The 15,832-nt window shown below is 39.9% G+C and overlaps 1 protein-coding gene across 4 annotated transcripts in view; it reads right to left on the bottom strand.

The window, feature by feature from the left end:
* Rtn4ip1 (reticulon 4 interacting protein 1) overlaps positions 1–15,832 on the bottom strand; it is a 40,501-nt gene that overhangs the window by 9,560 nt on the left and 15,109 nt on the right. For all 4 annotated transcript variants that reach the window (XR_205694.4, XM_087208697.1, XM_087208696.1 and 1 more), the window contains exons 5-7: positions 11,500–11,548; positions 7,046–7,182; positions 3,725–3,908 (exon numbers count right to left, since the gene is read on the bottom strand). Coding sequence is in view for 3 of the 4 variants with exons in the window: in XM_087208697.1 (XP_087064823.1) it covers positions 3,725–3,908; positions 7,046–7,182; positions 11,500–11,548 (370 nt within the window). In the remaining variant the exon portion in view is untranslated. The remainder of the gene's footprint in view (positions 1–3,724; positions 3,909–7,045; positions 7,183–11,499; positions 11,549–15,832) is intronic.

Raw genomic sequence — 15,832 nt, forward strand, 5'->3', positions numbered from 1 at the left:
AAAGTGCTCTTTAATGACAGACTCACACACTGGACTGTTTCCCTAAGGAGGAATTAGGGCTGAGACCTCTAGGCTCTCCCTACTAAGGTTTGAAAAAAGCCTAAAGACACTAGAAAAGGGATCTTTACCATATTCAAAAAATGCTTCAAGAGTATGTAAAGGTGCATATCTCCAATGATGAATGTCATTATATTGTACACCTAAAATGTACCAATAAAAGAATATACAAAAAAAGGCTTCAAGAGACAAAAAGGTACCAAATATGATCTTAGAAACTCAATCACAAATTTTTTTTCTGGCTCTGATAGGAATAGGCAGCTTTAAAGGCAAAACAAGGCATGAAGTTCCTTATACATCATGACTGGGTCTTTCTCTACAGTTACAGCAAATACCAAGCCATCAAATCTATATGGTAAAACTTCTCCAGATGAGAATGAGTAAAAATTTTACACCAGGAGAGCTTGACTCAAACACCATACTCACTTGCAACTATATTATTCTTCATGTTGCAGGGAAGTGACCCATTATCAACACAGCATGTGAGCTGAGGTTCTCTGTGACACCTCAATGTCCTGCCAGACCACAGTGCATCAGATGGAAGCTACCCAGCAGTCACATGGGCTCAGCCAGTCCCAGGCTGCTGGCCTCACTGCATCGAGCCAGTTACTAGGTGAGCTCAGGCTTCCTTCCCACTGAGCTCGCTCTGGGCTTGCCACACCTCACAACGGCATAAGTTACCAGCACAGCATGAAGCTGCTAAGTGCAGTCAAGCTCCTCACTGCCTTCACTCGAGCACCAGCTGGCTGTTACTTCAGCCATTCTACCACCCATGTCCTGGCCCAGAGTGCCGGTACCACTACCTCACTGGCAGGCTTGGAGGAAGGATTAGACAAGAATGGACATCAATGCCAGTGCCAGAAGTAAAGTTTATTGAGGAAAGACTGGAATGATGCTAAATCAGAGTCTCAGAATATAGAAAGAAAAAATGTTAACCTTGTTGTCAAGGCAAAGCCTCCCAACAAGGTGTGTTGAGAATAGCTTACTGATTGAGTGGCCACATAGTTTATTTTCCAACTGAGAAAAATTGTGAGAGTTGAGAGTCACCATTAACAACTGCCCGAGGACAAGAGGTAGACAGCCACTGTGGCATAGGTGATGAGATACACTCCCTTTGGCCCTCAGGGTAGCATGGCAGAGCCTGCGCTGACAGAAATCTTAAGAGAAGTTGCTCTTCGCCCAAAGCAGCCTCAATGCACTGTTCAGACTATCATTTCCTGTGTGTCGCGGTGTGAAAGAGGTTGGGAGGCACTGGTCTAAACTTTAAAAAAATAGTGCTGCCTGAATGCTTTTGTGACTGGGTACTAAGAGCACTGAGAATGCCGCTAGCTTACAGGGGGCCCGGTCAATGACATCATCGGAGACCTGTTGAAGTACTTCTCCCTAAGGTTTGGTCACAGGGACTACAATTAAAATATTCTGGGAATTGTACTGAAGAAGGAACATGAATGGTCGCAACTGCTACACGTACAATTCTTTATAGCATTTTTTTTTTTACAGCATGTTATTCTGCAAACTAAAACTCTTTACCTACAACAGCAGAATTTTTATATTCGCTACAAGGGGTCTGTTTTTTTCCTGGGGTGTCACGGGAGAGAGAATAAAGCCAAGCAGGCAGGAGAGTCAGAAGCCTAACAATGAGGCTTTAACTGTGCACAGCCTCAGAAAGACCGTGGAAACTGCCTGGAAGGTTTCCACGTGAGATTACTATTACCCTCTCTCAAGGAGGGGGAAGGAGAGGAGGAAGAGCACTGTGCCCTTTTTACTCTCCGAGGGCAACTCTGAAGGTTTAACCTGTATGAGGTCTCACTGGAGTATAGACTGTGAAATCTTACAAGAAACATAAACGTGTATTGTAAAGCACTGGAAAGTCAAAGGTTCTGTGAAAAGAGAAAGAAGAGACAAAGGACAGCTAAGCTATCTCTACCACAAAGCACCTTTCCAGCTGCTACCTGAATCAAAGGAAAATAAAGGACAGCAGGCTGCAGAGCTTAAGTTTGTTCACTGTTATTCTTCATACCTGTTTCTGGTTCTTATACAGTTTTATGAGGAGGAGAATCAGCACATTTTACAAATTTAAGGGCTGCAACAAGTTGTAGATGCTCTTTCCAGACAGTCATATGCCGTGTCCCCGTGGGAAAGAACCTGGACATGACCAAGAGGTAATATTCCAGAAAAGCAGAAATAGACTGGGTGCTATCTGCAATTGCTTTAGTTGTTTTCTTTTTTTGTCCTCATACCTGTTTCATATGAACTATGTCACGGTCTTCACTGCTACTCTAAGGATTTAGTTAAGGCACAGAATTCAAGAGACCAAAGTCCTAAATTTCATCTTCCCCCAGAAGGTCCCAAATTAATTTGTTTTTTTCGGTACGGGGAATCAAACTTGACCTTGTGCTTGCCAGGCAGGTGCGGCGTCACTGACCTACATCCCTGGCCCTTCCAAATTAATTTCTAACATAAAGCAGCAGCTTCAGCTGTGGTATAGCTCAGTGGTGGAGCACTTACCTTACAGTGTAAGGCCCTGAGTTCCATCCCAGCACCACAAAAACAGAAAAAGCAGCTAGCAAAATCTATCAAGTCTGTCATCTCACAAACATGAATCAGAGTTGGTTGGGCTAAGTGATTTTTACCACTAAGAAATTTCCTACTGCTTTTCTTCTTTTCTTAAGTGCTGAGTATTTTATCTAATTAAAAAACTAGAATTTATCTTTATCTTTTTCTAACACATATTCCATTTCAGCACTAATTCAATGATCTATAATTACCAACAATTTATAACCTGAAATTATACAATCCTCTGTCTCCACTATGGTGATGACAGGCCGTGGCTTCAGTGGCCAGCAGATGCGCAAGTTCTGCTGTCAGTGCCGAAACTGAGGCTGACCTGCACTCAGCTCCACTCACTAGGTTCGTTCAAGTGAGGTGACAGCTCCACAGAGGCCTGGGCACAGTGGCTCATCAGTAGCTAGGGTTTCTAATCTGTAGGGGGCAGACAGTGCTAGGATGAGCTGATATAATCCTGGTAAAGCATGATGGCTCTACTTGCCCTGGTAGCCTCAAAGTAAGAGTACACTTTTCTTTAGGTTTTTGAAATTCAATGAAATGGCCAAAGCCCACCAAGGATCAGCAAGCTCCTGCCTGGGAATCACTGTTGTGCCTCACAGGAAAACAGCAGCTGTACGCTGTCTGAATGAAATTTCCACCTTTACATATGAGAGATTATATGTGTTAAGACTGGAGTGACAGAGAGAAGGCCATTAAATATAGGCAGAAAGGAAGCAGACAAGGTACCAGATAGAATCAAGAGATGTAACAACTAATTAGGAAGCTAACATTTAATAAGAGCTTTTTATGTATGAAGCATTATGCCACATTCACTTTGATTATCTAATTTAATCCTAACAACAATGCATAAGGTAGGTGAATTATTAACTTCATTTTACAGGTGCAGACATTGGGCTTAGAGATGTTAGGTAACTTGTAGGATCACACAGCTACTCAGTTCAGTCAGATCTGAACCCAGCCAGTGTGATTCCCAGAGTGCATGCTGGCCACGATATGCTATGCTGCCCCAGAGGAAAGACAAAGTGGCCAGGGCTCACACCACTTTCTAAGCAGCAGGGGCCACATGCTTGCTCTTACCCGCTGAGACACTCCTTCCTACCTTTAATGCCTTTGTGCCCACTGTGAATCCCGTCTGCAGCATACCGTCTGCTACGCCCAGGCGATCCATGTTCAGGAGGAAAGGAGTCACCAAAGTCACATAGGTGCCTCCTGACCATTTCTTGAGAAAATTTAGAGCCCATGTTTCAGTGGATCCACCAACATTATCAAGGATAAAATCAAACCTAGAGAAAGAAGCAACACAATATCCTTGTCAGTCCCTTCACTCCCATCACCAGGTGACCACAGGGTTTATTTCTGTGACAGCTCAGAAGCCATCTTGCAGCACCACCCTGCTGAGGGACAGGGGCTCAAAGGATACAACCCTCATCCTCTATGGCTTCTCTCCAAGGAAAATTCAATGTGACTAGATTTCTTTGCCATAAAAATCATATTTTTAATACTTTAAACATGATCTAACCAAGTGGTCCTGAATTAGAGGGGACTTTGGCTCCTCCAATGCACAGAACAGACTTACACACCAAAAGAGTATCCTCACCAAAATATCAATATTGAAAAACTTAGGTTGCCAAGGTTGAGGAGCCCCAACTTGAGCTTTGTAGAAAACTGCAAAGTGATCCATTCAATATAAATCAAAGTATTCTGTACTGCATACGAATACTTGGAAAGAAAAAGCATATATGATTTTTACTCAAAAGAATGATTACTTTTATTTCCTCCATAGTTAAAAATACTTGGGAGGGGGCCGGGGATTTAGCTCAGTGGCACCATACCTGCCTTGCAAGCGCAAGGTCCTGAGTTCAATCCCTGGTACCAAAAACAACAACAACAACAACAACAACAATAAAACAAACAAAAAATACTTGGGAGGAATATCCTCTTCCCCTTCTAGAATTTTCTACTTTTTGGTTTCACGGACAGTATCAGGAAGATGCATAAAGAGAGATCAACATCATTCTCCCAGTCTTCAGTTCTGCTCTAACATGGCAAAGAAATTCATCATATGGAATCCACAGGAAATGACAGATACTCAAATCCTTAAATCTCACCTAAAAGCTGCTATAATCACTATGCTCCACTTGGAAGAGATAAAACCCACTAAAGCTTTTAAATACTTTGGAAAAAATGAATCTATTTATAGAATGCATTGTGTAAATTAAGCAAATCAATTGAATCTCTCTTGGGTAAATCTTTTTTCCCTTCCCAAATTCATCCTGGTGAAGTCGAACATCAAAGCTTCTAAAACCAGCTTTGGCCAATTTCATAGATCTTGGGTCTTCCAAGGGATTAAACTAAAGAAAGACAAATAAAAATCAAAGGACATGAGATGCAGAAGAATGACCTTACTAGACAATTATTCCTCTCATTAGAATAGTTTCTACTTCCTTCCCAATTTTTGAATAAACAAATATGAGGATACTTAAAACTTAAGGGCAGCCTGGTATTATGGAACAGGTACTGTCTGAGAAGTCTAGAGATCAAGTTATAGACTCACCTCTTCCACCAATGATTACTGGCAGGACTCTGAGCATGCAAAAAGCTACTATGTCCTCTGCCTCTCATTTTCTCAACTATAACATGACAGGGACAGACTGAATGATTTTAAAGTCCTTCCTGCCATAAAAGTTCAAACATTGAAAAAGCTGCTACTTGGAAGAAGAAACAAATTTACTGTTGGTAGATTCAAATTCCAAGAGAAATTATAAAAATCAATTTTAACAAAAGCTGTCAGGAGGAGGAGGAGGAGGGGGAGGGGGAGGGGGAGGGGGAGGGGGAGGAGGAGGAGGAGGAGGAGGAGGAGGAGGGGGAGGAGGAGGAGGAGGAGGAGGAGGAGGAGGGGCAGTAGTGATGGACCATAGTGTATTTGTTAGCCAGTGAAATCCCCCACAATGCCCAGGATAACTGTAGCACTGGGCTGCACAGCCAGACTGAGGGTCTTCTGACCTTCCAGAAACCAGTCAGGGTCTCCCATTCTCTGCAAACAAACTCAGACAAATACAATACTGAAGGAAGAGAGAGGGGAATGGGCGGCCTTTGCTATGCAGAAGCCAGGTCCTGGATACCTGTTATGTTCCCAGCCATGTCCTGACACAGGAGCTTTATATTTGCTGTTACTCTTGTCCAGTTAATTTTTTTTAGATACCCTCAATAATTAAATAGTATTGAGCACCTACTATGTGCCATACAGTACAGTAAAAAGCAGAGGGGTGTAGCAGGGAACAAGGAAAACAATTCCATTCGAGAGGCTCATTCACAACACTGCTTACTCGGAGAGGCACTCTTCAATCATTCGCCAAGACAACCTCCTCCTCAACCATTCACTGTCCTCCTTCCCTGTATAAATTTTCCCCACGAACCCTGACCACCAAAACCCCCCAACCAGAATGTAACACCCGTGATGGGGGGATGTGTCTCTTCCGACTGTAGCCAGGCTTTCAACCATGCTCAGCAGGGAAGATGCTCCAGGCAGGGTGGAACAGTGCTTCCTTGGGAGTGCTGCCACACTGCTGCTGCAGCCGGCAGTGCCAGCCAAGACAGTTGAGAAAGCTAGGCAGGGTCAGATAGGGGCTTTTTTTGAGACAGGGTCTCACTGTGTAGTCCAAGCTGGCCTCAAACTCACAGCGATCCTCCTGCCTCAGCCTCCAGAGTGCTGGGATTAGAGGTACGTGCCACCACACCCAGTTATTCCCTCTTTTTATTTAATCTATGAAAATACATTATTCAATATGAGCAAGAATACTAGGTTTCTGAAAACTAATCAAAAAAGGAAAAACCTTTGAAAGAGTAGCAGTCAAACAGTTTTCCAAATACTGTTCAGTTGTATTCTCAGCTTCAGTTTTGCCTTGGCTAATGAAGATCAGGTTAATAAACAAGAGCAACAGTGAAAACAACAGAGTGAGAGAGAAATCCTAATCTGTCCCTGTTGGGCCCAACCACAGGCTGAATTCAGACACACCAAGGACATCCACAGAGCTCCGTTCCCAGTGTCTACTTAGTGAGCCGACACTCAAAGTGTGCTTATTGCTAATCAGGTATCTTCATGCACTATTTTATATTCTTCCTATGGTGACAGATACCACTGAAGGGAATGTAGTTCCAATTTCCCTTCAGACTTCTGCAAGCCAGCAATGAAAATATGTTAACTTAAAATTAGCAAAAGGCCACATAAAGTAACTTCCTCAGTGCAGATCACACTATGTTACTACACCGTGTTAACCTCCGGGATTAGAATGGAAGCCGATCTAAAGGGCTTCTAATGATACAGATCCCAACAAGACTTAAGGCCATCAGACCACCTCACACTTGCATTAGCAACTGTCCTTGTGGCCACTGCCCAATGGGACACTGTTCTAATACATACGGTTTTGAGGGTTTCAGCTGCTCTTCTACACTTCCAGATTTGTAATCAATTACATCATCCGCCCCAAGCTTCCTTACAAGCTCATTGGCATCTTTAGAGCAAACTGCTGTCACATGAGCATCCCACGCTTTCATTATCTGCCAGAAAAAAAAGAGGAGGGTGGAAAATAGAAAAACTGCATTAAAAATAAAATTGGCACCGCATGTACATCTATCTGACTAATCTGTAGAGAACTTTACCTCATCTTAACAAGAAGTATAGGAAGCCATCTGTCAGACTAGTAAAAATGATAAAACTTTTTCATTCTGAAGAAAATCTCGAGAAATAGACTCAGTTTCTATAGGGAAGCCAGCCAGTACCTCTAGGAATGAAGCTTTAATCAATCCACTCAGAAGAGCTCAGTGTCTCAGAGCCCAGAAAACACTGGGTTAATAGCCTCAAATTTAGTGCTTGTAGTGATGACAAAGGTAAGTGGGAAAATAAGACATAATCACACACGCTCAAAAAATGACTATCTCAACTGTGTTCAGAACATTAAAATGCAACACTCCTTCATTTGTGTCTCCAAAAATTGTTAATGCAGTATTGAGTCGGGCAGTGTAGTAAAGCAATCAGCTATTCAGTGCTGGGTAACATAAAAAAGGCACTCTTTAAGAGGGGCAAGAAAAAAATGGCCATTTTATTTTTAAAACATGGACCATGTCCTCTCCTTTGAAGTAGGAAGACATAAATAAACAATTACCAGATTTTAAAAATGCAGATGAATTAATCTTAAAATAAGAAAAACTAAATTTAAATTAAAAGGAAAGGTAAATTCTAATATGATTCTGGATTAAGAATGCAGAAAGCATCCTGCTCCAAAAGTGCTATAATTCTTTTCTATAATATCCATTTAATAGGGTTTCTAATGAGATGTTTTTTTTTAAATGAAAATTACAAAGCACTAATTACTGGAGAAGGCCCAGGTTAAGGACTAAGGTTCTCTAAACTCCTGAACACATAAGCTGTTACTTTATTAATTTATTTAGGTGGTGCTGTGGACCGAGCCCAGTTTCACACATGGGAAGCAAGCGCTCTCCCACTAAGCCACACCTTCAGGCACCAATTTCAAGAATTAAAGGGGACCATTTTCAGCTTAATTTTGAAAATAGCAAATTAAGTTCACCAAGAAATTTTATACTGAGAGTTATAGGTCATAACACATCAGCTGTTTTCTCAATCCTGCATTTCAATTTCTTGAACTCCCTGTGGGTAAACTGCAAAGGTTCACTAGATTACAAGGAGTCTGTGCTTCACGCACTGTGACCCCCACTCCAGGGCACACAGAGTTGCTAAATAAACATCTGGTAAGCACAAAAACATGGGGTTTAAAACCCATTCATAATCTTCCCTAATTTCTCACTTTTTATTCTAAAAAGCAATATTGGCCAAGGGTTTGTATATCCTGCAAATCCAAGGAGAATTAAAACATCTATGAGACATCATGTAGGATTTATTTTGCTTATAGGCTGCAAACAGATACTTGAGGAAAATATCATGCTGCACAATTCCCAAATCAAATTCAAACATAATCCAAGACAAACAGCTCATTGTGACCATTCTTTTTCTACTATCAATATAAAAAATGGTTGAGTAAAAAGAAAATTATATGCTAAGTACCTACATGTAATGTGTTTTTCTTTAAAGGCTCAGGAAGAATGTCACAAATTTAAACAGTTCAATTAGTTTTTTTCCAAATTCTAATTTTTCCTTCCTTACTTGGAACTACAGTATCCAGTACCTTTGAGCATTACTAAAGGGTTTAGTTTGGTTTTCTGTAAAATAAAACACACACATAGAAAAACCTATAAGGCAAACACCACTGAGATAAACAAAATGCCAGCAGCTATTCCAAAGATCTTGTGCCTTATTCAACACAAGTTCCTCCCTCACAAGGCATTATCATCTTTACTTTTACAGTAATCACCTCCTTGCATTTAAAAAAGGTTTTCCACTCTAATGTGCATTCCCTAGGCACTATAGTCAATCTTGCATATTTTTAAAATGTGATCTCTTTTAAATGAAATTATAGGCTCCTCTTCTAGCCCTTTGCTTTATTATAATTTATCTGTGGAAAATTTTAAGTCATTTGACCTACAGAGTTCCCAACCAGGATGGCAAACCTTTTAGAGCTTTCAACGATAACAAACAGCTGGCTGCAGCACATATGCCACAGGTTCGCCACCCCAGTCTAGAATTTGATTACACACTCAGGATAGTTTTGCATGTTTCTCTGTCTTCTGTATTTTCTGCAACTTGCCAGATCTGGAGACGGGATCAAACTGTGTTTCAATTCCTATAGGAAAGCCAGGAAGGTGGTCAGGTGAAACTAGAGAAGGTACATGTCATATCTGGTTGTTACGCATTTTATAATCTTGGCAGTTATCAATGCTCAATATCTGTACCCGTTTATTGGTGGTTGCACAACAGTGATGTTCTAATTCTCTTTCATTTAGTAACTGGAGTACTTTCAGTATCTGTTCTATTCCCTTGCTTTGGTTTTCCATTCACCAATCTTTGCCTGTTTTCAATACTTAACACTATCACCTGAATATGCTTATACCTTACTCTGGAATTTAAAATTTCCCTATTCTATTTCTCCTAAGGTAGCATTACATGTTGTGTTTATTTGCCACTGAATTCTTTCTAGAATAATCTTTATTACCAAATGATTTTTTTCATTTATTTTTACCTTTTTTCCTGTTATTCCAATCCTGATTTATTTTATACTTTTATATTTTGCATTTTTAATATTTTTTAGTTTTGAAGTGGATTACATTTCCATTTCAAGGTCATGTTTTCTGATTGCTTTCACCATCTACAGATACGTTATTCTACTCTTTATCCTTATTTTCCCTATAATAGCTTTCTATGGGATTTAACCTTGACACTTTTCAATTACTCACTTTTCATTTTATTAAAATATTTGTGTTGTGAAATAGACATAAAACTCCACAGAGTATAAGTGTATGACTTAACAAATTACTACAATGCAAATCTCTCTCTAAATATCACTCAAGATTAAGAACTAGAATACCACTCATGCTCCTGGGCCTCCCAATAAAAAACCCCTCATTCTTGGCATACTAACGATCATGATTTTTATTATAGTTTTGCCTTTTTAAAAAGTTTTACTTGGTAGGCATTCTTAAATACTATTAGTTTCCCTGTTCTTGAATGTAACTGAATGTAATCGTATGAGAGTCCTCTTTTGTATCTGAATTCACTCAACATTCTGACTGTGAAATTCAACAACTCCACTGTTTATAATTATGGTTTGTTTTCATGACTGTATAATATCCCAAGGTAGGAATCTATCACCGTTTATTTATTCATTTTACTGTTGATAGTTGTTGTTTCCAGTGGGGGATATTACCAGAATAGTCTAGTTTTGAAATTCTGATACATATCTTTTTTTTTTTGGTACCAGGGATTGAACACGGGGCCTTGCACTTGAGAGGCAGGCGGCAGAACCACTGATATGTACCTAGCCCTTGGTACATATCTTTTGGTAAACATGCTGCATATATCTATAGGGTATATGCCTAAGAGTGGAATTATGGGGTTGTCACAGGGCAATGTATATTCAAATTTAGTATGTGGAGTACCGCCCCACTGATCATGCCCCAAGCAGGCTTTAAGCAGTGCAGGCTGTAAAGAGTTAACCCTGCAATTGGCTTATTTTAAGTGAGTCTGACCAAATCATATAAGATAACACATAGCTGAAGTCAGAGTGACTCTTAATCAAATTCTGTTCCTAGCCTAACACAAGAATGCTTTGTCACTTCTTTTGTAAGTCTTGTTTGCATCAGCAATGTATCCCTAGCAACCACGTGTAACCCTTCGTGCAGCCCCTTTACCCTAACCTAACAATAATGGTGTCATCAATAAACATCGATGGTTCTGGCTGTTCAGGCTCTTTGCTTACTCAAGCACTGGTCATTCCAGTTCCTCATCTCTGGCTCTTTAATTCTATCTCCAAGTCTTTCTTCTCACCACGCATCATAGCACTGAGCAGACAGAATTGGTTATCTTAACAGTATTTTGGCTACTGCATTTCTATGTATACTTTAGAATAACCTTATCAATGTCTACAAAAAGACCTGCAGAAATTCTGACTGGCACTGATTGTTTCCTATTATACTGCAAACTTCCAACTACTTGTACTGCCCATGGTCTTCCTTCCTAAAAGCTCCCTGACATTTACTACACAAAACACTCACATGTTAAACCACTGGAAAGGTGAACACTTCCTTCTACATTAGAACATGTTCCTCTTGCAAAAGAAATTTGAAATTACAATGGATTTATGAGAACTATCTTTCTCTTGGCTTTTAAGGAAAAGTAATTTATAAATGTGAATTTAACAATGTAAACAAAATCTTCCTATTTACAAGGTTAAAATTTGTTTTTACCTGTATTGCAAAAGTACCAACCCCGCCAGAAGCGCCCAAGATTAAAACTCTGCAATGCAAAAGAAATGAGAATAATGAGAATCTGAAGTAGATATAAATAGATAAATAAATGTTTTCAACATGTAACTGACTCAGTGACAATCCCTAAAGCAGTCATTTGGCTTCCCAAGATCAACCTATACAGGATTTTAAGTTCATTAAGAAGCTGTAAGTACTTAAAATTAGACATTCAATGAACTCTTTAACTCTTAACTCTTTACCAAGAATATATAATCAATAATAATTTCTCCTTTTTTAAGTAGCTCAGGACACTTTGTAACATGTCTTACAATTTCTCCAGACTAAAATTACCACAGCTTCTTTGTGAGAGATTTAGGGCCCTTTTAGTGTATTAGTTATCCTCTACAAAAATCACATTCCTGACCACATTCCTGCCATGCTCATCAACCATCACAGAGATTATCTCATCCTCGAGATGACTTCCTGTTAAGACAGATGAATGCATTCTATCAACATAATCCTCCTGTGCTGCAGGCGCTATCTACTCACTAGAGCCTCCTGCCACTCAAGATGACGGTGCTTAGCTTACAGGTGAGTTGGGGGCAGGGGCAAAGAAATCGTGACTCCTCTAAAATTCCGAATTTCCTAAAATAACATGTAAAATGTGGTATAGGTATGAGTATGCATGTGTGCACTGGAAAGTAGGGGGATCTAGACCCAATATCCTTTTCTCAGAGAAGTTTGTGATCCAAAAGAAAATGGTCAAGAATTACTGCTTTATGCCTTTTTTTTTTTTTTTTGAGCTAGGGTCTTGCTATATATTCTATGTATTCCAGGCTGGCTGAACTCACTATGTACCCCAGGCTGGGATTTCAGTAGCCCACCACCACACCTGGCTCATTTTACATATTATTACACTTTACTCTTGAATTAAGCTAGAACTTCAGAGAATTGCCTACCGGGACTGCACGATTTCAGAAAGTTGTTTGTACTGAATTGCACTTTAGTAATTATGCTACCAATTGAGGTTGAGGGTCATTACAAAAAAGTAATTGTTTGGTATTTGAGACTCCATTAGCTAAGGGGATACTGTGGAGAGAATTCCGAGCAGTACCCACAGAAGAACATTTTTCTGAAGACTAAGTGGTGGGAGTAGCTGTTGTTATTTATTGGTCAATATAAACTACATAAATGCTAGCTGTGGGTCCCTTTCGTCTTGGCTGCTACAAAATGTAGAGCATTTTGCTACCTAGCTCTGGCAGGTACTCTGGATCTCAGAACATGTTTAAGGACTACAAACTTAACCCTACTTTCATTTTTTTTCTTTCTTACCTGTATCATAGAAGGCTGGTTGTTACCCTTTATTTTATCTTAAAAGTTACTACTGGGCCGGGGATATAGCTCAGTGGTTCTGCCGCCTGCCTCAAAAGCGCAAGGGCCGGAGTTCAATCCCCAGTACCAAAAAAAAAAAAAAAAAGTTACTACTAAAATTTCTAAGCTAGCTGTTTCCTTTCAAATTAATACCATCAAATGTAATTAAAAGTCTCCTTGTAAATTATGTTCCTTCTAGAATAGTTTTAATATTACAGAGTTATCAATTGTGAAGAGCAGAAGAAACTTTGAAGACCCACTCTTCCAAAACTCTTCACTTCATAGACTTTATAGTTGTGATACTAAGTGGGGAAGAAAGCACTAAAAGTGCCTCAGTGACCCAGCTAAAATTTAATTCACCAGTGAACTATTTTACTCTCCTACTTTATTGAAATGTAGCTAAACTCTCCTTCAAGGTCTTCATAATCTGATGATCTCAACTCTCTCCTTTTCCTCTATTTCCTAAGCAGAACTGTCCTGCTCTGAGACCCCAGGCTCCTTATTCTTCCTAAGCTCCACGCACCTTGGCTCATTCTCCAGGAAAATATCTTCCCAACCTGCTAAGCTCTCCCTTCCCTTGAAAGCCCAAGTCCCAGGTTTCCTCCACAATACCCTAGACATAATCCAGAGCCACACATTTGGCCTCTGTCACACTGTTAACTCATGCATACATCCTGCTTCCCAAAGTATTCTGCCAACTCTCAGAGACAGAGATCCCCCATTATGCCCTGCTCTGGCCATACTACCCTAGATGTAGCAGACGCATGATCAATGTTCCTTGACTTTAAAGATTATTCAATTAGCATTAGATCCCACACTCAGGACAATTGCTCCCACCTGGGAGCTTGAAAGACTGCACTAAAGCTTCTTCCAGTAAAGAAAATCTTAAGTTAATTTCTAGTTCTCTCCCTACAAAGGATGGATTAAAAAGATACTAAATACAATGGCTGTTTAAGGACTCAACTGCCAGACACACCTCCTACCTCATTATTGTCAGTTCATCTCTTCATAATTCTTAACCAAACCAGCCTCATTTTCTCAAATAAAAAAGCACAATTACGTTTCACACCAGGGGTTGGCAAAAAAAGGAAGTGGTACTGAAATAGCAGCTTCAGTTCTGGATACTGCCACCTGCTGGCACCCACAAAGTGCAAAACATGATTTGTTACTGTGAAGAAAGGTATGCCATGTTGTTTGCTGGTTGGTTTATATACAAAAGGTGTCAAGAAAACACTTTACTTGCAAAAAGCACTATAATTGGACCGGGGATTTAGCTTAGTGGTTTTGCTGCCTGCTTTGCAAGTGCAAGGACCCGAGATCGATCCCCAGTACCAAAAAAAAAAAAAAAAGCACTATAATTCAAAATTGTCAAGATTTTTAATCATATGCCTTCTCTTGCTTCCTACTCCATAAAGAGAGCTCCTCTGAAGTTAGTAAGGATTGCTCTAGTGGCAAAAGTAAAAAATTCCAGGGAAACATGAATAATTATTATACTGCTATGCATTCTTAAGCCAAATTCCAAGTTGCTCTTCATTTCTGTCTAATCTCTGAAGTCTCCCTAAACAAAAATTAAAGTACTAAAGCAAAGTTGGCTTTTTTTTCTTCTGTGACTGAGACACTTTTTATTTAGCATTTGGGTACTTAAGTCCTCTACAATCACAGTTTTCAGTATTATAATCTTATGAGGTAGGTTATAAACTGCCTTACAAATTAAAAAAAAAAAATTAACTGCAAAACAACCAGAGAACCAGAAGGAAGAAATCATCCTTCAAGTTTCTGTATTACTGCTTGGTCTCAGAAATCCTTGAATGTCAAGGCTGAGTATCCAGAGACTTTGGCGCTATTCTCAGCTCTCTCACCACTGGAATCCCTAATCTTCAGATGCCTCATCTATGAAACAATAATCAGAGAGGTGCATTCTGGGAGCCAATGAAAAGAAACTGCTAATTTAATCTAAGCTTATATTTCATTTCTCCACCTTTCTAACATGCAAGTACATGGCCTCCATGATCCCCACCACCACCACCACACACAGAGGGGAAAAAAGACGCAAGCACCATCTACTAACTCCTGATGGCCTAGAAAAATAACAAACACAGCTAAATCTTCCATAGCAGAAACAAATGGTCTTTAAGAAATAAGGATGATGCTGAAAATGTATCTTTCTTCACGTACAGTGGACCCTTGAGTTATGACCAGCCTGACATATGAACAACTTGGGTTATAACCAGAATTTTAGTTTTAACTTACAAAGTCTTGTATTATAACCTGAATGCTGGCCTCTTGTGCTTCCAGATGATCTGAGATACAGTTTTATCCTTTAAAGGGTTCTGGAAGGAACATTATAACATCCTTTCCTGTGTGGGGTTGATTGAGAAATCCTGGACCAATGCCTCTCTAAGGACACTGAGATCAGCCTGTATACAGGAGAGAGACTTTGAAGGCTGTGTAGAGGAGCTTGAGCCTTCATTGACCAACCTGAGTTACAATCAGCCCTCAACAAATTGAGTTTTTAAGTCAAGGGTCCACTGTACTGTTTTGTTTTGGGGTTTTTTTGGTACCAGGGATCAAACTCGGAACCTTGCGCTTGCGAGGCAGGTGCCGGAACCACTGAGCTAAATCCCTGGCCCTGACTGTACTAGTTTTAAATCGGAGGAAAAGGTGAGTAAAAGATAGCAAAGTATCTTAGCAAAATATGCTAAGTTTATTCCCTAAAGTGAGTGAGAAACTTAACTGGACTAAGTAGTATAGAGCTATAAAGCAAATCAACCAAATAAGACCATGATAGGCTGGATTTGAGTGTCCTCCTCTTCTATGCCTCTGTAATTCATGCTGACATTCCCCATTTGTAGGAGAGTTCATGTATAAAGTAGATGTTTGGAAATTTACATACACGTTCCCATGAAAACAAAACTACTATTTGTAAGTTTTGGCAAGGTGCCCAGGGTAACTATTTATAAAA

Source organism: Heterocephalus glaber, unplaced genomic scaffold, assembly GCF_053883595.1.
Source record: "Heterocephalus glaber isolate CG9 unplaced genomic scaffold, H.glaber_assembly_v1.0 deba00000942, whole genome shotgun sequence".
Lineage (NCBI taxonomy): Eukaryota > Metazoa > Chordata > Mammalia > Rodentia > Bathyergidae > Heterocephalus > Heterocephalus glaber.